The 26,864-nt window shown below is 43.2% G+C and overlaps 1 protein-coding gene and 1 pseudogene across 10 annotated transcripts in view; both read right to left on the minus strand.

The window, feature by feature from the left end:
- Positions 1 to 10,013, minus strand: part of TTF2 (transcription termination factor 2) — a 56,697-nt gene extending 46,684 nt beyond the window's left edge. For all 10 annotated transcript variants that reach the window (XR_009538801.1, XR_009538799.1, XR_009538800.1 and 7 more), the window contains exons 1-3: positions 9,959 to 10,013; positions 9,777 to 9,879; positions 7,332 to 7,418 (exon numbers count right to left, since the gene is read on the minus strand). Coding sequence is in view for 3 of the 10 variants with exons in the window: in XM_060139230.1 (XP_059995213.1) it covers positions 7,332 to 7,418; positions 9,777 to 9,879; positions 9,959 to 9,986 (218 nt within the window). In the remaining 7 variants the exon portion in view is untranslated. The remainder of the gene's footprint in view (positions 1 to 7,331; positions 7,419 to 9,776; positions 9,880 to 9,958) is intronic.
- An 8,764-nt stretch (positions 10,014 to 18,777) lies between these two features.
- Positions 18,778 to 19,866, minus strand: LOC132516004 (WW domain binding protein 1-like; annotated as a pseudogene).
- Positions 19,867 to 26,864: the final 6,998 nt, after the last annotated feature.

Consider the following 26,864-nt stretch of genomic DNA (forward strand, 5'->3'; position numbering starts at 1 on the left):
CAGTTTTCCACTATAAGGATGTTCCATTATTTATTTAACCAGACCCTCTTGATGGGGCCAGTTTGGTTGTTTGCAATTCTTTCCTATTAAAAGCAATATCACAACGAACAACCTTTTGTATATGTCATTTCACATGTGTTTTAATATATCCGTAGGCAACTATCTATATCTCATACTGTGGATTAGAGCCTTCATTATTTTTCTTCATCAATTAGCTTCTAGGTTTTATTTATTAGTTCTCTTTTTGCTGCTTTCTAACTCATTAAATTTGTTTTACCTGCACTAATTCCTTCTTTCTGCTTTCTTTCCGTTTAATTTCTTGTTATTTTTCAAACTTCTTAAATTAGTACTGTGATATACAACAGTCATCACAACAGTCTGAGTCCTAACTCAAAAACAAACCCTGAGCAGGTCATGACCCCTCAACGCCATGCTTCACTTGGACATAGAAGCAAAGATAACAAGCCCCAAATGGACAAGTATTCCATAAACGTCAAGTTAAAAAGAAAACAGGACCAGCCCCTCTCATACAAACTCACAGTTTTCCCATTCAAGCTCACAATTTTAAAAAACATGTATTGGTTTCTAATTTTTCTTACTGCAGTAGGATACTATATTGAACATATAGTTCTGAAAATTTCTGAAATGCCTTGAATACATGAAAATTCAAAGTACTGGCTACCATTAAGGAGTACTACTACTTACGAAAATAAGTCAAGAACAAATTCCTGCTGTTGTTGAAAGTGTATCAAGTACTTGAAACATTTACTGAAAGAATATTTTATAGTATCTGTTTTAAAGCCCACGCCTCAAAGACTTTCAGGAGAAGGGCAAGATTTGGAGAAACAGGGAAGAAAACAACACACACTGAGCATCAACTATGTGCTAGGCACAGTGCAAAAATGCTTCTACTTACATTTTTATTAAAATCAATCTGGGTGGGCTTCTCTGCTTTTAGGATAAAAAGTTTGTTATATTTATTAAATTGTAAATCAACAGAGAAAGCAGTGGAAATATATTCTCATAGAGAAAGCAAATACTGATTCCACTACGAAAAAAGAGCATAATTTCTACAGTATATTCATTAATTATTTTCCAGGACATAGGTTATGAACAATAATGATGAAGAAACCAGCAAGAGGTCATTCAAGGCCAAATCCAAGTCTCAGTTCCTCCACTTTCTCAGTAACCTTCATCAGCCTTAATCTCCTACTGTTAGTCTTACAGTCACAGAAGCATCTGGCATTTGAACACATCCAATATAGCACTCTAATGTGCAGATCGGACTGCTCGCCAACCTCCATGTGTCTCTTATCCCAATTGTGTCACAGGGACTTTAGAAATATGGGTTCACATCTATATATGCAGCAATGGAGAAACATAAAGCTGGATTTCTACCTCATTCTTTTACACAAAAATTCAAGATGGAACAAAAAATGTAAAGAATGAAACTGTAGGACTTCCCTGGTGGCACAATAGTTACGAATTCACCTGCCAATGCAGGGGACACAGGTTCGAGCCCTGGTCTTGGAAGATCCCACATGCCGCGGAGCAACAAAGCCCGTGTGCCACAACTACAGAGCCTGCGCTCTAGAGCCCGTAAGCCACAACTACTGAGCCCGTGTGCCACAACTACTGAATCCCGAGCGCCTAGAGCCTGTGCTCTGCGACGAGAAGCTACCACAATGAGAAGCCTGAGCACCACAACGAAGAGTAGCCCCCGCTCACCACAACTAGAGAAAGCCCGCACGCAGCAACAAAAACCCAACGCAGCCAAAAATAAATAAGTAGACAAATGTATTTTAAAAAAAAAGAATGAAACTGTAAATGTTCTAGGAAAAAAATGGAGATGAATATTTTTGTAATCCTAAAGTGAAAAGGGAATGACAAAATCCTGCAGCTGAGAAAGGATTTAGTAATTTGACTACATAAAAGTATTAAACTTCCATATAGTAAAAATACTATAGGTGAAATTACAAGCCAAAAGGCAAACTGGGGGGGCTTCCCTGGTGGCGCAGTGGTTGAGAGTCCGCCTGCCGATGCAGGGGACACGGGTTCGTGCCCTGGTCCTGAAGGATCCCACGTGCCGCAGAGCGGCTGGCCCCGTGAGCCATGGCCGCTGAGACTGCGTGTCCGGAGCCTGTGCTCTGCAACGGGAGAGGCCACAACAGTGAGAGGCCCGCGTACCGCAAAAAAAAAAGGCAAACTGGCGAAAGTAATTTCTACACATATTACAAAGGGTTAGTATCCTCTCCACACAAGGATTACTTCTATGATACAGCGCAGTGCACGACACTCTACAGCACCTAGTAAAAGTCCTGGCTTTATTGAGTGGAGTTCTTCATGGGTTGCTGGGCCTGAGGTCCTTCTGCATGGGTCTGGTTCATGCCCAAATGCCTCTCCGTCATCAGCCTAAGTAATCATCACTGGGTTAAATAACCTGCATGTCAATTCTACCCAGTAACCAACCATACAAGGAGTTTCCTAGACATGCAAAGATTCAAGTGGTATGAAAAATGAAGTATTTTGAACATCCCACTACAACCAGTTATTTAAAGAACTAAAATAACTGGTTGGTTTTACCCAACTACAGACAAAAGAATATTACCATCTATTTTGACCCCATATCCTTGAGAATGAAAGCTAAAAGAGAGAGAGAGAGGGGAGAGAACATGAACTCAGGAGCTGGATGACAATGTCCAACATCTGTATATCAACGTGTGCCACATCATTAACGTCAAAGCAAGGGTTGTTCCCTCTGGTTCTACCGAGGGACTATCATAGTTTTCTTTAATGCCCATAAACTGGGCATTAAAAATGCTCATGGCTGAGGGTCAGTCAAACGCTGGTGAGTGGTACCATCTGGTGTTTAGTTAGAGAACTACACACAAAAGCGGCTTTACTCCAAGGTACCAAAAATGCGCATCTTAGTCCTACTTTGGTTTGTACCTCCCCTGCATTACTCTGCTACACCTGTCTCCTAGCTAGGTTAAGCGTTAAACATAATGGTATTAATTCAAGCATGTAAAGTACTTTAAGTTCCTGAAAAGAAAACCCAGTTTTGGGGAAGGAAAGGCTGTACTCCCTGACATCGTTCTCCAGAGTACAGGGGTTCTGGCTAAATGCCTTGCTGTCTGCTAAGGAAGTCATCATCCATAGACACATCACCTATTTCTTTTTAAATTTCCAGCCTGTACCACCTATCAGGGTACTTGTTGGATTTTTTGCTTTGTTTTTAATTTGTTGAGTGTTGCAGAACTGTATTTTATTTGTCCTAAAACAAGCTTTTTAAAGCTCTAGTAAGTACCTCCTAATAAGTGTTCTAGATCTGGACTAAAAGAAATACATTCAAGCATTCTTTTTCTATTTTTAAAATAATGATCACCTCTCAGCCTCATCTACCTAGTGTGAAGAATATTAGAGACAAGTTCTCAAACTTCTGTCTTCAGCTTAGACCTTTCTTCGGAGCTGCCCACTCACTTTGCTAGCTGGTTTCATACATACATAAGACACAATGAGTCCAAAGCTGTATGTGTTAGCCATCCTCTACTGATGTTACCTTTCCTTCCTTGTCTTGCTTAATGGTAAACTCATCATCCATACACCCAACTAGGCAACCATTTCCTGAGCACTGACCACGTGCCGAACGCCAGACTAAGTGCACCACACACACGGCCTCAGTGAACCCTCACAACTGAGTGAAATCGGGGCTACCATGACCACTGTCCCAGCTGAGTAAATGGAGGAAAGAACATGCTTAAACATGCTTAAACACCCTACCAGGAAACGTGCTGTATCCATTTCAGCAAGTGTTCTCCAGTCTAAGTGCACCCAACTCCACTGCCAGGGCTTCAATCCAAACCCATCTTTCACTTAGAGAAGGTGGGTGTGCCTGGAGTTGGTTAGACCGAGGCTCAAATCCCAGTGATGCCACATCATAACCATGGTACCTCAGATTTCTTCTCTAACCTCTCTAAATGTTTCCTCATCTGTCTATACAACAGGGATATTGAAACCTCTCACAGCAGATTCTATGAAGATAAGAGGTAAAGAATATGCCACGTAGTAGGCATTCAATAGCAACTATTAGTTCAGTGGGCTCCATGCCTCCACTGCCTTCACTTCCTAATCTAACTTCCATAGTGCTTCTTTTAATGTAAACTGAATAAAGTTCTTCGGCATCTTCCTACCACATAGGACAATATCTCTGTATGATTCAGGGCCCCCAGTAGTGTGTAAAGGAGAACATCCTAACTTCACGTACTGGAGGCTTACTGGCACCACTGTACTAGCAAAAAACAACAGAAAAGTGAATTTTTTAAAAATTCCATTTATAGGGAATTCCATGGCGGTCGAGTGGTTAGGACTCCGCACTTTCACTGCCAATGGCCAGGGTTCAATCTCTGGTTGGGGAACTAAGATCCCACAAACCGCATGGTACAGCCAAAAAAAAAATTCCACTTACAACAGTGTCAAAAAACATTAACACTGAGGACTAAATTTAACCAAAAGGGTATAGTACTCTATAATGAGAACTATTCCGTAATGCTGAAATTTTAAAAGTCATAAATAAATAATATACCATGCTCATGAACTGGAAGATCAATATTGATGTCAGTTCTCCCCAACTCATCTATATAGGTTCAATGAAATCCCAACTGAGTTTTCTGAGGAAATTTTAAAAGTCGATTCTACATTTTATATGGAAATGTAAAGGACCTAGAATAGCCAATCTTGAAAAGGAAAGTTGGATTCACACGACCTTATCTGATCTTGTCAGGATAGGCAAATAGATCAATGGAAGAGCTTAGCAAGTCCAAAAACAGACCCACACGTGGTGGTCAACCGATTTTTCAACAAAGGTGACAAGCGTTTCCACGGCGAAAGGAAAGTCTTCAAAAAATGGTGCTGAAACAATTGAATAACATTCATTCATTACTATATGAAAAATTAAATGAACCTCAGTTTGAATCTCATGAGGTACCCCAAATTATTGATAATATGAGGTAGAGCATAGACTAAACAAAAAAGCCATTAAAAAAAAAACTATAAAACTTCTAGAAGAAACCACTGGAGAACTTTATGATCTTGAGGTAGGCAAAGATTTCTCAGAGAACACAAAAAGCACAAACCATAACAAAATGATAAATTGGACTTCATAAAATGAAAAGCTTCTGCTCCTCAAAAGATAGTCAAGAAAGTGAAAGCCACAGATTGGGAGTAAACATTCACAATCCATATATCCACCAAAGGACTTCTACAGAGAATACATAAAGAACTCTCTCAACTCAATAACAAAAGACAACTCAATTTTAAAAATAGGCAAAAATCCCCCAAAGTCATGCTATATGATTCCATGTATGTAACATTCTGAAATGACAAAATTTTAGAGCTGTAGATCAGGTTCATGATTGGCAGGGGTGAACAGGGGGAAACGAGGAAGGTGGATGTGGTTATAAAAGGGCAACAAGAAGGATCCTTCGGTAATGGAACCACTCAATATCTTGACTGTTGTAGTGAATACACAAAACTACACTTGATAAAGTTGTATAGAACTAAATGTATGTGTACACACACAAATTAGTACAAGTAAAACTATCTTTACAGATGAGATCAGTGAATTATCAATATAAATATCAATATCCTAGTTATGGTATTATACTAAATTTTGCAAAATGTTACCATTAGGTAAAGTCTACAGAGGATCTCTCTGTACTGTCAATATTTCTTTTAATTGCTTGTGACTCTACAATTATGTCATTTAAAAATTTCAATTTAAAAAATGGGCAAAAATTTTAAACAGATACTCCATCAAAGAAGATATACAGAAATGGCAAAAAACCACATGAAACAAAATGGTCTTCATAAATGGTATTCAAAATGGTATTCATAAAATGGAATTCAACTGGGCAATAATAAAGAATGAATTACTGGGGACTTTCCTGGTGGCACAGTGGTTAAGAATCCGCCTGCCAATGCAGGACACATGGGTTCGATCCCTGGTCTAGGAAGATCCCACATGCCGCAGAGCAACTAAGCCCATGTGCCACAACTGCTGAGCCTGTGCTGTAGCGCCCGCGAGCCACAACTACTGAGCCTGCACAGCACAACTACTGAAGCCTGCATGCCCTAGAGCCCGTGCTTTGCAACAAAGAGAAGCCACCGCAATGAGAAGCCCGCGCGCCGCAACGAAGAGCAGCCTCCGCTCGCCACAAGTAGAGAAAGCCCGTGCGCAGCAACGAAGACCCAACGCAGCCAAAAAGTAAATAAATTTATTTTAAAACAATGAATTACTGATACACACAACCACATGGATGAATCTCACAGATACTGTTACATAAAAGCCAGATACAAAAGAATACATACAGTATGAATCAAAACAATGACTGGCTACAGTGGGTGGGGGGATTAACTAGAAGGGATCCAATGGCACTTAATGGGGTAATGGAAATAAATATTCTATATTTTGACTGGGATCTTGGTTATAAGGATGGGTATATACCTTTCTCAAAACTCAACCGGTTGAACACTTAAAAGAACTGTGCATCTTACTGCATGCATAACTCAGTTAAGAAATACAGTAGTACAGGCAGTTTTCAGTTATGTAAAAGTTGTAAAGATGGTACTTGAATGCCTATACTTGGGGGGAAATATTGATCTAGAATATATAAATTCCAAACTGCACAGAATATCATATAAAAACATTACATCTGGCCCCTGCCTTCCTGGCCAGCCTTATCTTCTGAAGTCTCCACTCAAATATATGCTAACTACTGAACCAAATGCTTGCAATTACTTCATGCCCCTGTACACTAATGCAGGATACTGATCTGTTAAATATGACCTCTTTTTTGCCCCTAGCGAATTCCTACTTATTTTTCAATACTCATGACAAATATCTGCCACCTATATAGACTTCTCTGCCCTTTCTCTGAGTTCCCATAAAAGGGAAACTAGCATTTATTGAGTACTTAACATACATTAGACATTTTTACACATTACCTCGTTGTACTACCAGAATGAGAAAGTTGACGAGTTAGTACAAGTTAATGACCATTGGTGGGCTGATGTTAAATTCGCTACTTGAGAGCTGGAGAGGGAGGGAGGGAGAGCAGTTTATCCAGAAATTAACCGGAAGTCAGGCTTCTCACATTAACTAGTAGCTCAGAAGTCAGGAAGTGACAGCCCAAAAGGTATTCAATATATATAGAAATACCGTTTGTTTTTTAATGACTTTTAAAGAATAGTCAATCCTAGGAAAACACCTGACTGTAACCCCACCAGGCCAAGCAAAACAAAAATACACTTAGCTGTTCCTTTTAGACACTTACCTGTATTCTTTCTCGCCCTGTGATAGAAACAGACCCTGAAGCTCTACCGCAAAGTCCTCATGCAATAAACAATGAGAAACAGGAATGCTAGAGGGAAAAAAAATTGAAATTTTGTTTTAGGAGGCAAAGAATAGAGGTCAATATCCTAAAATTAAATCCAGAATATGGGTTTTAAACTTAAGGGTCCATGTATGACCTCTACTGGGTTTGTAAATCCCCCACACTTTTATGTCTATGTGCATTCCTCTGGGGAAAGGGCCCACAGCTTTCATCTCTTCTCATGCCCCCAAATAAAATATGACAGTAAATATACCTATCTTTTTCCTGAGGACTCAAGTTTAAAATGATGCTGTGCTATGTGACCACTATACTGCGATACCTCCAAGCTGTGAATTTTCCCCAGGTTCTTCCATCATCCTTCTTCCTGATAACCTGTTACCTGTCACTCAGTGTTGTTCACATGCCAACTCTGCAAACACACTCTACTAATTTGCTTCATGCTTGGTTGGCATAAGTTCAACTCCTCCCTTCCAACTTCTTACTATGAAAGAATTTATGTATAACATTTGAGAGTGAAGATCTAAAGTAGTCTCACATGACCTGTGGCATTTTCTTTGTCTTTTTGCTTATATTCTGGTTACTAGACATTCCAAAGAGGTCGAATTTATCAAATAACCGTCTTCATATCAAATATTATTGTACTAGTTTGTATAGCAATATGTTCTTATAAATGGTAAGCTATATAAGGACATTTTTCTCTTCACTTAAAACCAAATCTTATGCTTCTATTAATGTTTAACTCCTACAAATCTGAATGTGCTTTCATGTCTCATGAAACTTGAGCTAGGTACTGAACCTAAGAAGCTCCATATAGATATCAGAAATTAAACAGTAAACTCTGCCATAATGATATGGTGTTGATAGCTTGAGTATTTTTGTTTGGTCCCTTCTAAAGATTTAACACTGATTTAAACAGAGTCACTTTGTATTTAATTAAATTGGATCCCAGTAATTTCTTTCAAATGTAAAAACTTATTAGAAGGCTAAGAAAATATTTTCTCTAAAAATTTATTTTCTAAATCTGAAAAAGGGTAAAAATCTTCAACTTAGTTTCAAAGCATAACAAAAACACAAATCATCTAAATCATTTGGGGGAAACATGAGAAGTTAATGTATGTGTTGAAAAAATACTTTATTTTCTAGTATTGATATCCATTATGTGCCTTACATATGTAGAAAAATACCTTTTCTAAACCAAGTTAAGTAGAAAGCAGGAAAAATGCATAATGATGTGACAGTTTAAAATTTCACATAGAAACTGTGGACACTTGGTACTGTGAAAACATTAACAACACTTTATGAGAACAGTATTAACTTTCCTCACTTCAAAGAAGATGCTTAATATTTCTGGGTCTCAGCTTTCACCTTCGTAAAAAATTAGACTGCTGAATCAGATTTCTGATGTTTATTTCAGGATTTCTGATGTTTCTTTCAGCTTTAAGCCCTAAAGTAATTTGTTTCTTTGGAATATCAATCTCACCACTTAAATGCAGAGAATACTATTTTTAAAGGGGGCTGTTAATCTGACTACCAGAGTGTTCTAACTTCAAACATTTAAAAACCAGTTGGAGGGCCTCCCTGGTGGCGCAGTGGTTAAGAATCTGCCTGCCAATGCAGGGGACACCGGTTCGAGCCCTAGTCCGCCAAGATCCCACATCCTGCGGAGCAACTAAGCCCATGCACCCCAAGTACTGAGCCTGTGCTCTAGAGCCCACGAGCCACAACAACTGAGCCTATGCGCCACAGCTACGGAGCCTATGCACCACAACTACTGAAGCCCGCGTGCCTAGAGCCTGTGCTCCACAACAAGAGAAGCCACCGCAATGAGAAGCCTGCGCACCGCAACGAAGAGTAGCCCCCGTTCTCCCCAACTAGAGAAAGCCAGCGTGCAGCAACGAGGACCCAATGCAAACAAAAATAAATAAATAAATAAAATTTTTAAAATAAATAAATAAAAACCAGTTCGGCCTAAAACTAGTGCAAAGCTGGCACCAGTTAATTTCTGCTATGCCTGTATGCCTCACTTAAATGGGAAGGGGGTAATGTTCAAGCAGGAGAAGGGAGGGTCAAGGCCTGACTGGTGAACAGAAACCCAGAACTGAAAAGGACCAGAAGGATCCAGACGTAGCCAATCCTCCATGTTATAAGTGAGGGAATTGGCGGCCCAGAGAGGGAAAGTAACCAGCCTTGGGTCACACAGGAAGCAGTGGCGGAGCGTGTCCCTAACATGCCACGCTTTCCTGGGATTACCAACTACATAAAGGGCCCTGGCTCCGCAGACCAGGGGTCCCAGCTCTCCTAGTCCTTGTGGGAAGCGGGGAGCCGGAGACTCCTCCTGGGAGGCCACGCGCAGTCGCAGGGAACCGTGCCCAGCTCGAGACCTACTCGGTGGCCCCCACGAAGCTGCATGTGTCCGCCGGGCACACGTAGAAGCTCTTTCCTTTATTCGGGCCATCTCGGACGCCGGTCTTCAGAAAACATAAGGTCCCTGAGGAGAGAAGGTCGACAATGATTACGCCACGCTAGGCTGACAGACCCCGAAGGACCCTACCACCCTGACCTCCTACCGTGCTGTGGACACCCAACCACTTCCATCCCACTACTTCTTTCCTCTTCCCCGAAATCACCCCCACTCCCAACGCCTGCTTCCGCCTTTTACTCCGCCCTCCTCATTCAGGAACCAATTGTCACCCACCTCCTGTAGTCTTAACCCCCATAATTCACCGCCGCGGCCTTAGCCCCACCCACCCTAGCTACAATCAATCAATCAGACGGGGAGTGTGCTCACCTCCAACCTATGCTCGCGGCGCGCCGAAATCAAAACTGAGGCGAGGGGGCGGAGTGGGGAACCTGGTCTGGTTGGTGGGGCGTGGCTGGTGCTAGAGGGAGGCTTGGGGGCTGGCAGGGCTTCCGGGCCGAGGGAAGCTTTGTTTTGCAGGTCTTGGAAGACGAAAGAACGGGACAGTGAGCAGGACGACTCTAGCGTATATTCATTTAAGATCTAGAGGCGGCCCTAGAGGAAGCAGACGTTACAAACTCCTCTGCAAAGAAAGCTGCCTTCTCCCGGAGGCCAAGAGCGCCTGGAGCTTCGCGGTCATCTGCGAGCCGGGGCCTGGCGCTAGTGGGCGCTCTGCCTCCGCGAGGGGTCACTGGGGAGGGGAGGAGTCCCTGAGAAGCGGCCACTGCAGGAGGAGGCACTGGATTTGCAATTTAGGGGCGAGGGGCGGGGCGCGAGTGAGGGCTGATGGGGCGTCCTTTAAAGCTGCAGGGTGAACTGGCAAATCTATCGTAAAGCAGGCATAAAGACTAGGGCTACACAACACAAAGCGCTAACCCATACATATCTCTCTGGACAACCTGGTGACATGCGCAGCGTTTTAAGGACACCCGACACTCATAGACGTTTGAGTGACTCACCCGAGGTCAGAGAATTAGCGAGTGGGCCGTCTGCCGACGGGTGCCCAGGGGACAGCGCAGCTGCCTCCTCTGTGTACTCAATGTTCTCTAGGCGCTCGGTGTAGGAGACCTGAGTTAGAAATGTTTCAAAGTGGAAACAACAGGAGAAATAGATTGTCTTTGGTGAAAGGGAGTTTTATTTTGCACACTTTGTATTGCCAGACTTTTTCTACTAGTATGCTTTTTGTAATATTAAAAATAGAGGGTGAAGTTAAAAGAAAGGGGACTATTTGAAATCGTAATCAGATCTCTTAGTCAACAAAAAGGGAGAAATAGAAATCAGAGACTTACTGCAAGAAAGATGGCTTCGTCTTACAACTACTGAGGACCATATGTCCAGACATATGGTGTGTGCAACTGTACTTATGGAGACCGTAGGACAGGAAATTGCAAATTCTAGGAAATCTGGGCTAAATGATAAATGTAAATGTCCTAGGGGTTCCAGAGGAGGGGAGACAAACCTGAGGTATCATTTATTTATTTTTTTAATAGATTTTATTTATTTATTTATGGCTGCGTTGGGTCTTCGTTGCTGCACGCGGGCTTTCTCTAGTTTCGGCGAGCGGGGGCTACTCTTCGTTGTGGTGAGCCGGCTTCTCTTGTTGCGGAGCACGGGCTCTAGAAGCGCAGGCTCAGTAGTTGTGGCGCACGGGCTTAGTTGCTCCGTGGCATGTGGAATGTTCTCGGACCAGGGATCGAACCCATGTCACCTGCACTGGCAGGCGGATTCTTAACCACTGCGCCACCAGGGAAGCCCCAAGTTATCATTTATTGATTAAATGAGCCCTTATTAGCATTTTTGTGCCCAATGTGGACCACGTGCTTGAGAAATATACAATTCATTTATTCATACACAAAGTTTAAGATGACTTTTTTCTTTTTTCTTTTTTTTTTTTTTTTGCGGTACTCGGGCCTCTCACTGTTGTGGCCTCTCCCGTTGCGGAGCACAGGCTCCGGACGCACAGGCTCAGCGGCCATGGCTCACAGGCCCAGCTGCTCCACGGCACATGGGATCCTCCCGGACCGGGGCACGAACCCGCGTCCTCTGCATTGGCAGGCGGACTCTCAACCACTGCGCCACCAGGAAAGCCCTAAGATGACTATTCTAACCACAAAGAGCTTGCTCAGTATTTGGAGGAGACAGACTAGCACATACTGAACACTTAAATAACAATGTAAAATAGTATTTAAATGTCAAGATGAGTGGAGTTAGCAGTAAACTCTGTAGGACTAGATAAAGATGTGTCTGGAAGCAAAGTGGAGTTAGTTTATACATAACTATCCCTTCTGAAACACCTATAGATAAACGTAGAGACAGGAAAGGAGCAAAAAACAAATAAATAAATAGAGGCATTTTCATTATTCCCAGATTGTAATTCTTGCATTGAGAGTTTTTTATGCACATTTTTAATGCTGTATTAAGAGAAGAGGACCATGAATACTGGATTTGCAGGAAAAGGGGCATGATAATTTAATTATTTATTGAATAATGTCTTTTTGAAACAAATAAGACAAAATTGGGGCCTCTTAAATATCCCATTGAGGAAGAAGCTCTTCCTCTGCAAGTATTCAAGCCAGTATCAGGTCCAACCCCATGAAAGTGTGCACAGCCAAATCACAGAAAGGGGAAATATTTCTCCCATAAATTTGGGATATGCTAGAACAAAATGTTTAAGCTCTGGACAGTTTGTCCCACTTAATCATATTTATAAGAGTGAAAATACAAACAAATTTTTTTGTGAAAGGTGGCCATAAACTATAGTGAATTATACAATATACACTTTTCAAAATACATACATTAGTGTGTATATATTAACTTATTTTTAATTTATATCCGTAATTAGCCTGTAGACTCTTGGAGAGCCCTTTGGACACGATGTGCTTTATGGACCCCTATTTTGAGTAAAGTTGAGACTTTGAGTTTGTTTTTCTTTAAAACTTGATTGATTCAGAATGAACGGCTAGGCTAGGTCCTAGAGCTAGATAGTTTAAATCCACAGGTTAATGAGCCAGTAAATTCTTTCTGTATGGGGCTGGTCAAACGTAAAGTATGTGATGGAACTGTTCAAAAACTGGATCGTAGTAATGGCTGCACAACTATACATTTCCCAAGACTCAGGGCACTGTACACTTTAAATAGGTGAATTCTATGGTGTCTAAATTATCCTTCAATAAAGCTGTTAAAGACAAAGATACACTGTATAAGCAATGCCAAAACATCTGCATGGAAAATAAAACCTAAGATCAATCACCTAGATGTTCTGACATCCTAAGGAAATTAATGGATGAAGGAGTAAATAGTAGAAACCCTTTAGTTTTAGATGGTATTCATCCTTAAGCAGCATGGTTCACTGACTTGTGGAATAAAATCCAGAGTGGAGCAAACGCTCATTTTAATTCTTGCGGAAATGAAACAGTTGTATTTTATCTGGTCAGAATTGTGCTGGCTGGCATATATTAAAGGTGACAGGCATCCATAAGATACTGGTGGTGAGAGTACCAGCTAGAAGTCACCCCTTGACATCCCTGTCACTGTCTGGATTGTTTTAAAATAATCAGCAAGTCCAAATTTCAAGTTATTTGTAAAATTCCAACTTCTATGCAGCCTTTACCTTTACTCATTATTTTAAAAACTGAAATTGTCCAAATATGTTTTTCCAATTAGCTGATAATCTAAGTATATTTCGAATTTATATCCTTCTGGGTTTTTGTTAATTGCTTTGGGGTGGGGAGTGGTAACTAATTTTAAACAGTAGATAAAGGATTTTTTGAGCCACATTATTACTATAGGGAAACATCACTGTAGCCTAACTTCTGAGGTATATTTTGAGATAAGTGCTTTTACACGCATTCTTACATGTAGTTCTCACAGGTACCCTGGAAGTGGGTATTCTTCTATCCCCATTTTAAAAAATAGGACACCAAAGTTTAGTTAAGGAGCTTGCCCGGAGGCCATGCTATTAGCCACTTCCTTACAGAGCCTCTCCTTGAACTTTGGAACCAGAAGATGAATCTATTCCTGGCTCAAAGTCAGAAAGCTGACACTGGACAGATCAGGGACTGGAAGCCATTTTGGGGGGACTCCCAATCCAGTTCTTGCCACTACAGTATTTTTAGGAAGCATAAATTATTCAGTGATTCATTTAGATATTTAACCTACACATAGCCAAGCATTCAGATATTTGTTATACAGACGTGGCTCAACAAATCCAAGACAAAAAAAAAAAAAACCAAGTCCTGCCATTTTATAAATGATCACTAGGTAGCAGCATACTAACACAAAAGCCAAACACAAGGTCCACCTTTTCTGCTGTTTTCATTCTTTTTATTTAACAATATGTAATGGTAATTCGATTTCATTTTATTTTGTGCCTTTCAAATATATGACCATTTTAAACTTTGATAAAGGCACAGTCAGGATGAGAATATAGTAAAGACAAATCTGGTTATAATTGGAAAATTGAAGAGATTTTACAAATTCTTTTGTTGTACCATATTTTATATTACGTTCCAAATGTCACTGGTCTTAAAATATTATCCCCAAAATGGTTCAAATCAGGCCCTCCTTCATCCACTTTTCTTTTCTGGTAAGTGTACGATTCAATACTTTTTAGTAAATTTATAAAGTTGTGCAACCATCACCACAATCTAGTTTTAGAACATTTCCATCACCCCCCAAAACTTCCCTCAAATCTGTATGTAGTCAGTTCCCACTAACACCCCCAGCACCAAGGCCACCACCGATCTGCCTTCTGTATTTATAAGTATGCCTTTTGGGACATATCTTATAAATGGAGTATACAATATGTAGTCCATTGCCTCTGTTCCTTTTCATTTAACATAATGTTTTGAGGTTCATCCGTGTTGTAGTGTATATCAGTGTTTCAATCATTTTATTGCTGAATGGTATTCCATTATACTTGGATTTTTTCCCTTGGGGTTTATTAGGAATCATGTTGTTATGAACATTAACAAGTCTTTATATAGACTTTTGTTCTTTTTCATTTCTCTTGGATAGATACCTTAAGAGGAATTGCTGGTCAGGTGGTAAGTTTATGTGTCAATTTTTAAGGAGTTACCAGATGTTTTCCAAAGTGACTGTACCATTTTACATTCCCAAGAGCAACATATAAAGGTTCCAGGTTCTCCACATCCTTACCAACACTTGTTATTGTCTGTCTTTTTTTATTATAGTCATTGTAGCAGCTGTGAAGTGATATCTCAGCTTGGTTTTAACGTGCATTTCCTAATGACTATTGATGTTGAGCTCCTCTTCATGCGCTTATTAGCCACCATCTTCCTCTTTCATAATGGTCTTGAAAGCCTTTTTCCTTTAAAGGTTTGTATGAAACTTAAACTAAAACCTAAGCAAAATTGACATTAATTGTTATTAACTCAAGGAGATCAAAGAAATATTAATGTATAATGTTAATGTTTGTAGAATGTTAAGTAATAGAATTGCATATATAATTATAGTCTTTTGAAAAATGTTTTTTGTTTTTTTTTTTTTGCGGTACGCGGGCCTCTCACTGTTGTGGCCTCTCCCGTTGTGGAGCACAGGCACCGGACGCGCAGGCTCAGCGGCCATGGCTCACGGGCCCAGCCGCTCCGCGGCATGTGGGATCTTCCCGGACCAGGCCACAAACACGTGTCCCCTGCATCGGCAGGCAGACTCTCAACCACTGTGCCACCAGGGAAGCCCTGAAAAATGTTTTTAACAACAAACTATTTTTAATTGAAGTATAGTTGATGTATAATAATATTATACAAATTACAGGTGTACAATATAGTGATTCACAGTTTTTAAAGGTTATACTCTATTTATAGTAATTATAAAATATTGGCTATATTCCCCGTGTTGTACAATATATCCTTGTAGCTTATTTTATACCTAATAGGTTGTACCTCTTACTCCCCTACCCCTATATTGCCCCTCCCCCCTTCCCTCTTTCCACTGGTAACTCCTAGTTTGTTCTCTATATCTGTGAGTCTGCTTCTGTTTTCTTTTTTTCGGGGATCGATTTTATTTGGGCTTCTCACAGTGGTTAGAGCCACCCTGTCTTCGGAACAATCACAGCACAGGAAATGCATCACCGAGACTGCCCAGAAAAGTCTGACCAGCTGAATCTTATTGCTTAAAATACACATATTCGCAATAACTTGACAAAGGGTGATGTGCCTCACAGGGGAATGTGTTAGCATTTGCAAATCTTCCGACTGTAGCACCAAACCCTCGACCAACCCCTTTCTTCTCATTCACCTGGAACACCAGACTCCCTCAAATCTCCCCGGCCCCCTCCCGAGTCCTTCAGCTCCCTACTTCCGTCTTTCATCACGCAGGGCAGCCTCATGTAGCAGGGACCAGACTGTGACACTGGACTCGAGCCCAGCTCCAACGGCTGCGTTTTCTTCTTCTCGTGCCTTTCGCATTGGATGCTGCAGTAAACCCAGCAGTAAACACGTGGACCAGTTCCCCACTCTGACGAGAAGGAATCCTGAGAGGGCCAGAATCCATCCCTTCAACCAGTTAACTCAAGCAGGGTTCATTTTGGTAAAACTTGATCTCCTTTGAGACACTTCAGTGACTTATTTGGGATACAAACAAACAAAAAAAAGTGGCAGGAAAGGCATCTGAGGGCTGCTGGTACACTCCTGCCCACTCTCGCCACATACAGCCACGCGCTGGACCTCAGCAGAGGGAGGTAAGCCCTACGGCACTATGGTGGCCGCCAAACCCTCCTGGCAATTCTGGGCAGGGCTGACGTCTGGGCCACAGCCAGTCCGAGCTGGACACTAAAGATCCAGTCCAGCTTCTGTCTGAGGCTCCACCTTGGCCTTCTGTCCCGAGCTGTTGTGGACACCCCCGGGGACTGAGGCCGAGGGCCAGGAGCAGCTGAGGGAGGCAGATAGGCTCAGAGTACGTTTCTGTTTACAGGGAGCAGAACACAGGCCTCCGAGTGTCCACGGATCAATGTGCGAATTGCAGTGATGGGTAAAGTAAAACCTCTACTTGGAGCACAGGATCTCTGGCAAACGTGGGGACTGCCGCCGACAGCGCTGCTGAGTACACCCAAGTGCACAGACATTTGCTCAGCAAACAGTAAATGCGTAAAAGAAATTACCTTCAGAGGGCTGCGCCTGCTCCAAACGCGTGGGTAACGTGAGCAGAGAGGCTGCCGTTCAAAGTGTAGTCACAGGAAAACAGGGCTGCGGGCTCACACGCAACAGACACACACAGGTTATCCAAAAAGTCACTGTATACGGACTGCACTTTGTTCAACATGGATTTTGGTTTTGTGGACTCCAAACTCAGACACTCGTTCACCTCACAGCCTTGGATTTGTCTATTTTGTGTGTGTGTGTGTGTGTGTGTGTGTGTGTGTGTATACACATATATACACACATACACATATATACGTGTGTATTCATATATATACATATATATACCTTCCTTTCTTATCATAACATCAATGCCTAGTCTGAATGTCATCGTTCAAGAGTGGGAGAAGAACGAAACTCTTCATATGAACAGGGCTGGACAGGGAATGTTAGTTTCAGCAGTTTGCTTTCTCCATTCAGATTATTCCTGTCATAGCTCAACTGGTTTTTGAAGCCAAACTACAATAATAAGGATCCTGTGGTCCTTCAGGATGGCTGCCTTCACCCTCCTACCTGGGCCACTTAGACACTTTACATAGGCTACAAAATTAGTTACCCCACTCAAGGCGGGGCGGAGCAGGGAAAGGACACGAAAACCACAGATAACCAAGGCATTTTTTCCAAATGGTCAGTTTGAAAAAACAAACAAATAAACAAAACAACTTACTCAGAATCAAGAGAAAATACTGTGTGAGAGTCAGGCTGCGGAACCGCCCTTTCTCAAGACCCACAGCTTCCTCATTTGTTCGTAGAGAACAGTGAGACATGAAGGCCGGCAGATGTGTTCTTGGGATGGGGGAGGGTACTGGTCACCTGTGGACACAGATCAAAGGGCAGAGATGCGGTAAGCTGCACCTCTATCCACTGCCACAGTGCAGGGCCTTCTGCTCACCCGCAGAAGTTCCAGAGATAGCCCCCAGCCAAGCCTGCACACAAAACATCTCCTTCTGGCTCAACTGTAGTCAGGACTCTTTGAAGGCCAAGTTGGGAAAAAGCCACAAATTTTCCTTTTCTAAAACAGAATTCTTGCCTGCCCACTGGTCAAGTTCTTATTTTCAGCTCGCTTTTGTTGTTGTTGTTTTTTAAAAAGAAAAAAAACAAAGAGAAGGCAGGTGTAATCTTCCACACTTGAACCAGTCTGCGGCCAGCCAGGACCTGCTGGGAAGGGGCCCCTCCAGGATGCATCGTGCCATTTTGATCTCATCACCTGGAATTTGAGAGCAAAAGTCCTTTACCAACCCGCCACGCAACTGCCGGTCAGCTCTCATCCTCCCACAGGAGGAGCCCAATTCCCGCTGTGGAGACACTGGCAGCGAGGGGCGACAATCCCCGGACCACTGGGGCTTCACCCGGGGCTGAGACCTGCCACCTCTCTCAGACTGAGATGCGGCGAGGTTCTCATCAACTCACACCAGAACATGAATCCACTCCATCACCAAGAGTCACCTCAGGGCACAGTCTCATACCCTCCTTGGGGGCTTCTGAAATGCACATCTCTCTGACCCAAGCAGGTAGTGACACGTGACTTGAAAAGAGGTAAAGGGGGACAGGGTGGGGTATGAGGAATGAGTCACAGGACAACTTCTCGGCCCTCCGTGACACTGTATCTATGGGGGGCGAGGCACCCACACCCCAAATTGTACCTGGAGATGCAGGAAAACACAGGAGCAGAGGAAAAAAATAAAAGGAACACAGTCACTTAATGCTCCTCTCATGGTTCTCCCCTACCCTGGTTGTGTCGCCAAGTTCTCGGGCGCAGGCAGGGCCTGCTCTAGCTTGGGGAGCTGCTGCTCCGGGAGTTTGGGGAGTCCTGCTCGTTGATGGTGTTCAGCAGCAGGCAGGCAGGCAGCTGCGGCAGGTGAGGGTGCCCGGGCTCCCGGGCCTGCTCCTCGGAGGGCTGGCGGAGCCCTTCCTCCTCGTCGCCAGGGGGCCGCACGTGGCAGCTGTCGCAGAAGTCCAGGGGCCCGTCCAGAGCATCGTCGATGAGCGCCCTGAACTCCTTGAGGTCGTCATCATGGTGGCCCCGGTTACACACACACCTCGATGCCCGAGTCACCTGTGAAGCGGCGACGTCTGCCGGGCGTCTTGTCTTTGCTGTCAGGGAGGGCGCCACCCTGCTCGGAGCTGTACTCTTTCAGCAGCTCCTCCTTACATTCGGAATCCTTGTCCAGGAAGGCCCCAGGGTCCACCTCCCCCAGGCCGGCCACAGAGCCGCTGGGCTCCATCCCAGGGGCTTTGGCGGCTGCTGGGTCTGCTGGCATGTTGGAGGGCTCAGGGTCAGTGATGCTCGGGGGTAGCGTGCTGTTTCTCCTGGGCCCGGGCGAGGGGCTGCTCTGAGCCCCCGGGAGCCCCTGGTGGGGTCGGCGCCCCGGGGGCTGCCGCCCGTAGGGCCACACTGTGCAGGCAGCTGCTGCTGGAGCTGGAAGGCACTGTATGGTGGGGCAGGAGTCGGAGGTCGGTTCACCACTTCCTCATAAGGAGGTAGCAAATAGTTTGGCAAAAACCTGAAATAAAATGGCAGCGCTGAGTAATTGTGGGCTTCCCGGTAGGCGATCAGGTGGATTTCATGTTGCCGCTGCTGGGCCTGACGGCATTGCTTGGCTCGGCGGTGGTGGCACACGCAGCAGCAGCTCAGGAGGATGATGATGGTCTACACGAGCCATAACCACCAGAATTCATAGCAGTAGCTGCAGCACTGAGACCGTCCAGAGCAGCGTCCTGTGTCACAGATGTAGCTTTGATTGTTGGGACCCACGCAGGTTTCCTTATCCTGCGGGGGTTCAGCCCTGGCTGACAGGGGGCTGGGCAGCGCCTGGAGAAGCAGGTGCGCCACGCCACCCAGGAGGCTTCTCCTCTCCATCCCCCTCCCCCGCCTCCTCTTCCCTCTTCTTCCTGCTTCTTGTTTGTTATATTTCTTATATTCCATATAAGTGAGATCAGACAGTGTTTGCCTTTCTCTGACTTATTTCACTTAGCATAATGCCCTCCAAGTCCATCTATGATGCTGCAGATGGCAAAATTTCATTCTTTTTCATGGCTGAGTAGTATTCCATTGTGTGTGTGCGTGTGCGTGTGTGTGTGTGTGCGTGTGCGTGTGTGTATAGATATATCTCATCTTCTTTTGACTTCTTTTAACAGACTATTAACTTTTAAGACTATATTCCATTTGTATACCTCTGAGAGGTTGGGTTGGGAGACCAGAGCAGGTTTCATTTTCTGCAATTCACATGTATTGCTCTTACGACTTAAACAAAAATCTAATAAAGATATTAAAAGCAGATGCAAGGGAAAATAACAGAAGACATGCACAAAATTAATAATAATGCCAATTAAGGTGGAAGGCTTATTGGTAGCTTTTTTCTCTTTTTCCCCATTTTTCTATATGGCCTGCAATGTTATTATTCTATCAGTTGTAGGACCCACATCTCCACACCTGACCACAGCACCTCTTAAACTTGCTTAGTTCTCAATCTAGCTATTTAATGCTGACCTTCCTGTAATTAATCCTTTCTTGTACTTTCTCAATTCATCCCATTTCCTTTCTGGTATCGAATTTCAATTTTATAGCAAGATCTATTTTCCCTTAACTCTATTCTAGCTAGTTTGCTTAATTCTAACCTTATCCTCAACTCCAATTCCAAATATTACTAGAAAGAAGGGACACTTCTCACTTGTTTTGTAAGACGCTTGCCTCTTGAGAAATTAGATCACGTAGAGTGTCAAGGCCACTTGTGGCTCTATACTTGTTTTCTGGCAGTCACTCTGAGTTGCATTTCTTCTGGAAGGCCACAGATGACAGTAGGGTAGATTCCAGGTTCTCAAGTTGAGAATGAATACACTGCCCAGTGCTTCAAAGCCCTCTACCATGATGTTTTGAGCCTCCCTAGAGGCTGGGCTCTTAAGAGCTGAGGAAACTCTGGCAGAGTTCTAGCTAGTTCTCCCTACCTTTCCCTTCTGAGTTAACCTACGTGCTGGAACAGAACAGCCTCTGTGTTCTGCTATTTTTCAGTACTAAAACAGTCTCGAAGAACGCATCAACCTTTTTATAACGTGAATCAGATTCTGTCTCTCCTTGCCTAAAACTCTTTAGTGGCTTTCCATTGAACTTAGGAGAAAAGTGTAAAGCCTCATCTTTGTTCGCACAGGGCGCCATGTGACCTGGCTCTGCCTATTTCTCCCTCTCACCCCTGCCATCCCGTTCCTCGCCTCCCGTGTTCCAGCTACGCTGACCTGCTCTCCCTTCCTCAGTGTGCCCAGCTTTGTCTTACCAAGGAGGCCTTTGTTCATGTTGTGCTTTCTACTGGGAGTGTTTCTTCTAGTCCTTTAAAAAGCCTATCCCTTCACCCTTTAGGTCTCACTTAAGTATCCCTTCAGTGAGACTTTCCCTGACCATTTTATCTATGGAGGGACTTCCTAATCTTTCTCTATCTCAGCACCCTGTTTGCTTTCTACAGAGCATTGAGTTTATAATAAGTTGTCACTTACCCCATTGATTGTCTCCTCCATCGATTATATATGTAGGTGCCAAGAGAGCAGCTTATGTTTTGCTCACCCCTCACTATATACACGGTGCGTAGAAATTCAATACATACATTTTAAGTGAAATAAATTGAACCATAGAGTGGAAGGGACCCTAATGTCACCTCGTGTGTCCTCTCAAACCACTCCACATCAGCCCTAATGGGTCTAAGTTAGAAAATTCCTGTCACAGCAAATTCTCTATTTGGGTATCTCAAAATGTCAATTAATTCTAATGTATATTGAGCAGAAATCTATCTTTCTGTCTGAAACTTCCGTTTATGGGTCATCTGGAGTTACACATAAGACACTTAATTCTTTTCAATGTCACTTTCAAATATTTGAATATGACTATCTCATCCTCCCCACACTCTACACATATTCTCAAATTCCTCAGAGAAACTGCTCCAACTGCTTCAATTACTTCTCTCCTCGCCAGACCCCATCGCGGGCATTTTTCAATGAATGTTTGCTTAATTTGAGTCATCTCAAATAGAATTCAGTATGAAGAATACTGTGAGATAATTATCTCCTTTTTTTTTTTTTGGATATGACCACTTTACGTATGCAATATAAATCTGCAAAAATGTTTTCTCTCTCTCTTTTCTAACAAATGTTACGCTACATAATATATAATTTGGAATACGTAAATATATGGAATATATGGAATATGTAATATACGTAATTTGTAATACATGTATATGTAATATGTAATATATGTAAATATATGTAATTTATATCAAGAGTGCAATCAACCAAAACCACTGCTTTCATTACTCATGCATGAACTCGTCTCCCTTACCTGGTGCATCTAATTGCTTGAACTTAACTATAGCTTCTATCTTCCATCTTGTTAGTTTTGATCCGTCATTCTAACCTGTCTAGATCTCTTTGAATCTTTTTCCTGCCAGCTGACTCATTAGTGCTATCTCCTGGCTCTGTGTCAACTGAACACTTGACAAGCTTGCTCACTTTGACTTCATCCAAGTTGCCAGTAAAAGTGCTGAACAAGGCAGACACATTAGCACAACCCAGAGAGCTTTCTTCCAGGTAAACATGGCGCCTTGGTCATCGTGCTTTGAGCATTGTCATTCAGTCACACATGGAGTCTCATTAATGCCACGTTGCTCCTTTTTGCTCAAATGCCTCACTGCAGGTCATGCATGCTCTCTCTATAGCTGTCCCTTGACGTCCCAGCCTGCAAAGCATGGCAGAAAAGGAAGTGAGGTGAATCTGGGTGATGTTTTTTCTTGGTGAGCAGCACAGGCTGCAGCCTAGAAGCCTCAGGGGGATGTAGTTCTTTAGGATGAAGGCTCCCATTCAGTCACATCATCTCCTGTCTCATCGATTTGCCTCACAGCACCTGTCACCTCTCACATCTTATCTAATCTGCCACACCCTTCTTCTCCCTCTTGGTCCTCTCTCAAGGTTTACATGCATTTGGATGAAGCCTAGGAAGTTTCTAAGGGAACGATTTGCTACAGTCCAACGATGAGAAGAAGAGTTAATAATTCTTTTGATGAAGATCTGAGGCAGCCTTCCTGGGCAGCCCAGGACATCCCCTTCAAGAGATCTAGCTCTTCCTAGCTCTTCAGTTCTTCTTTAGTACTCTCTCACCCTCTCTTTCCTGGACTTACTTCCACCTTACTCTGAGCAGAAGTTGACAGACCTGTTTCCACACACAGTAGACAGAACTTGCTCTCTACTGTTCCGGAGAGATGACGAGCCTTGCCCCAGTGCTGGGGGGCTGCTGCCTCTCCTGGCATCTGAACGGTTTCTTCCTGAAAGCTTGTGGTCTTCTTCCTTCAGAAGCCACTGGCACCTGGTGCAGGGTATCAGAGAGACCCACCTAAGCCCAAGAGAAGAGTCTGGGGGCTTCCCTGGTGGCGCAGTGGTTGAGAGTCCGCCTGCCAATGCAGGGGACACGGGTTCGTGCCCTGGTCCGGGAAGATCCCACATGCCGAGGAGCGGCTGGGCCCGTGAGCCATGGCTGCTGGGCCTGCGTGTCTGGAGCCTGTGCTCCGCAAAGGGAGAGCCTGCAGCAGTGAGAGGCCCGCGTACCGCAAAAAAAAAAAAAAAAAGAGAAGAGCTTGGGTGAGGCCGGGGCTGTGAGAATCTTCTTTCTGTAGTTTGTGGCTTCAGTTTCTGCTTTCTCACTCTTATGTGCTAATTGACCATTTCTTCTCTCCCATTCCTCTTTTTCTCCTGTTTTCCCCACTACCCCACCCCCCCAAACCCTCAACACTTCTCCTTTGGTCCAGAAGAGACAAACACAACATTAATGATTGGCTATGAAAGAGAATCTTACAGGTTCTTTGTATTCTCACCCAGAGCTCTGCAATAAGCAATCCCTTTTCATCCTGAAACTTTTTTCTTGATGACACCATTCCTGCCACTTTAGTAATCACCTATATCTGATGGAAGAGCTGAAGCATGGCTAAGTGGTAGGTGGGGAAATTCTGCATGCTTGAATGGTTTTGCTTTTAAGTTGTACACACTACCCATGTGTGTGCACATACAACAGAAAATACCAAACATGTAGCACTCAAATAACTTACTCCATCTGACCCATGTAAACAGGCATGAAGGGCACAAGTACAGGGAAAACCACAGTTCAATTCACTCATTACACTGTCAATGCTGCTGTGGACAGAATTGTGCCCCCCCAGGTTCATATGATGAAGCCTCCTCCCCAAGGTGATGGTATGTGGAGGCAGGGCCATTGGGAGATAATTAGGTTTAGATGAGGTTGTGAGGTTGGGGCTCTCATGATGGCATTAGTGTCCTTATAAGAAGAGACACCAGAGAGGCACCCTCCTTCCCTCTCCCTCCCTCCCTCCCTCCCTTTCTCCTTCTCTCTCCCTCTATATGTGTCTCTATCTCTGTCTCTCTCTGTCATGTGAGGACACAGTGAGAAGTTGGCAGTCTACAACCCGGGAAGAGGACCCTAGCCAGTGAGCTGGCATCTTGATCTGGGACTTCCCAGTCTCCAGTCTGTGAGAAAATAAATTTCCATTATTTAAGCCACCCAGTTTATGGTATTTTGTTATGGCAGCCGAGCAGACTAATACAAATTCTCAAGCTAATTATTTGCTATCTGCCATAACATTTGTTTCCCAAATGTGCCATTTGCGCTCAAATCTACATGTAAATTGAATTAGCTAATTAATACAGGTATAAAGTACCTCAGGATAGGAGTCTCTGCTTACTTCATTTTCCATTAATTCCTATATATTTATATATCTGCCCTTGGAACTCCTGGATTAAACTACACAGCCCTCTCACTTAACTGTAAAGCACTCAGACAATTTTATCTAAACGTTCCCCTGTCCATGTTACATTGATATCCTGACTCTTTCCTGAAACTTTACGCTTACCTTTCCCTAAATTAGCCTCTTGCACTGTGGACCCAAGCAATGATCCTATTCTGTGGCAAAGCCCATGCTTGCATTTCATTTCCATACCCTGTCTCTCTGCTATTGCGTTAAAAATTAATTTAAATGCAGGTAACTGGTTTCCTTTTCAGGAGTAAAAAGGATTAAAATGGCCAGTTTGCTGATGATGATAGGGATGATGTCTAACATTTATGAGTTTTAATTTCTTTATGTACATATCTCATTTAATCCTTACAAAAAATGATGTGAAGGAATGGCTGTTCCCTCCATAGTTATGGATGAGGAAAGTGAGGCAAAGAGATTAACTGCCAGGGATTTCACAGCCAGTGAGTGATGTCATCAAGATTTGAACCTAGGCATCTAAATCCAGATCTCACATTCCTGACTATTAAATTAAGTATTCATTGGGCACGCCACCTAAAACAACCAAAAAGTCAAACTGGAAGACCCTAAGAGGGAGTAGTTAGCAGTCTTACTGCAGCTGACTTCTTAGGAGGATTCATATGTTGACTATTTCTTCTGTGTGGAAGGGTTACTAAATATCACAGCTGCCATTTAGCTCTCTGTTGCCAGGTGGGAAGCCTCCTGGTTTACTGCCTTTGAATGATTCATACTTCATGCCACACTGAATACCTTCCTTCAATCAAGAAAAAGGTTTCACAGACTCGCAGACATAGAGAACAGACTTGTGGTTGCCAAGGGGGAGGGGGAGGCGGAGGGGGAGTGGGGAGGGATGGATTGGGAGGTTGGGATTAGCAGATGCAAACTAGTATATAGAGAATGGATAAACAACAAGGTCCTGCTGTCTAGCACAGGGAACTGTATTCAGTATCCTGTGATAAACCATAATGGAAAAGAATATGAAAAAGAATATATTTGTGTATAACTGAATCACTTTCCTGTACAGCAGAAATTAACACAACACTGTAAATCAACTATACTTCAATAAAATTTTTTAAATAAAAGGAAAATTAAAACAAAGAAAAAGGTTTCAAGTGAGGAATTTAGATGTATGTGTTAGGAGCTGACACTACACAGAGCCAGTAGCCCTTACTCAATCTGGAAGCTAAGGCCAGCCCACAACCTCTTCAGACTCCTGTAACATGCTCAGTTTTTTGCTTCAATAGTGATGTTTTTGCACAAGCAGCTCTATTTGTCAATTTTAGGGCTAGAAGATATTTGGCCCACACATGGGGAAGAAAGGCCATTCTAACACTTGGGTCCTTTTATTGGGCTGGTCCTATCTTGGGTATTGAGAACAGGAGAATCTTCAAACAATTTCCTGTTGCCAGTAGGTGGTACAAGTAGCTGCTGTTGGACAGACCATTAAACCATACAAAGATTCCCTAAAGACAGACTGAAGAACTCATAACATCTACCTTTAGTCATGGGAGACTATAACAAAACATACTCTCGTGTGTCTATTTGAACAGCATCATAAGGCAGCACAGAGTAGCCATTCAATCAACATGGGCTGAGCTGAATGGAAATCTGTGGGAACCAGGGCAAAGAGTGCGAAGGTTGAATGAATTTGGATTGGAGGAGTGCTCCTCCAATCCAAATTCATCTCCCCTTTCTAGAGCCAACCAGCAGTTAGAGAGCATGTGACAAAACAAGCACCTGTCATTGTTTTCTGTCCCAATGATCCTCTCGTCACCTTGTATGTGTACAGATCTTTGCTCATGATGAGACGGTGGAATCTCTACAGCTAGAGGAAGCATACTGTGACAGAGCGTTGCTTTTGGAGTCCATGCACATGCTCTGCCCCTTAATGCTAGGTGACCTTAGGGATGACACTTTAACTGCTTTTTCCTGGTTTGTGGCTTAATCTCAGTTTCTTCACAGGTTTGTCATAAAGATTCAGTCCTCATAACTCATTAATCTCTTTCCCCTTTCCTCTTTGTGGAAATGGATGATGTCAGTTATTTCTGCATGCCTAGCTCTT

Source organism: Lagenorhynchus albirostris, chromosome 2, assembly GCF_949774975.1.
Source record: "Lagenorhynchus albirostris chromosome 2, mLagAlb1.1, whole genome shotgun sequence".
NCBI lineage: Eukaryota > Metazoa > Chordata > Mammalia > Artiodactyla > Delphinidae > Lagenorhynchus > Lagenorhynchus albirostris.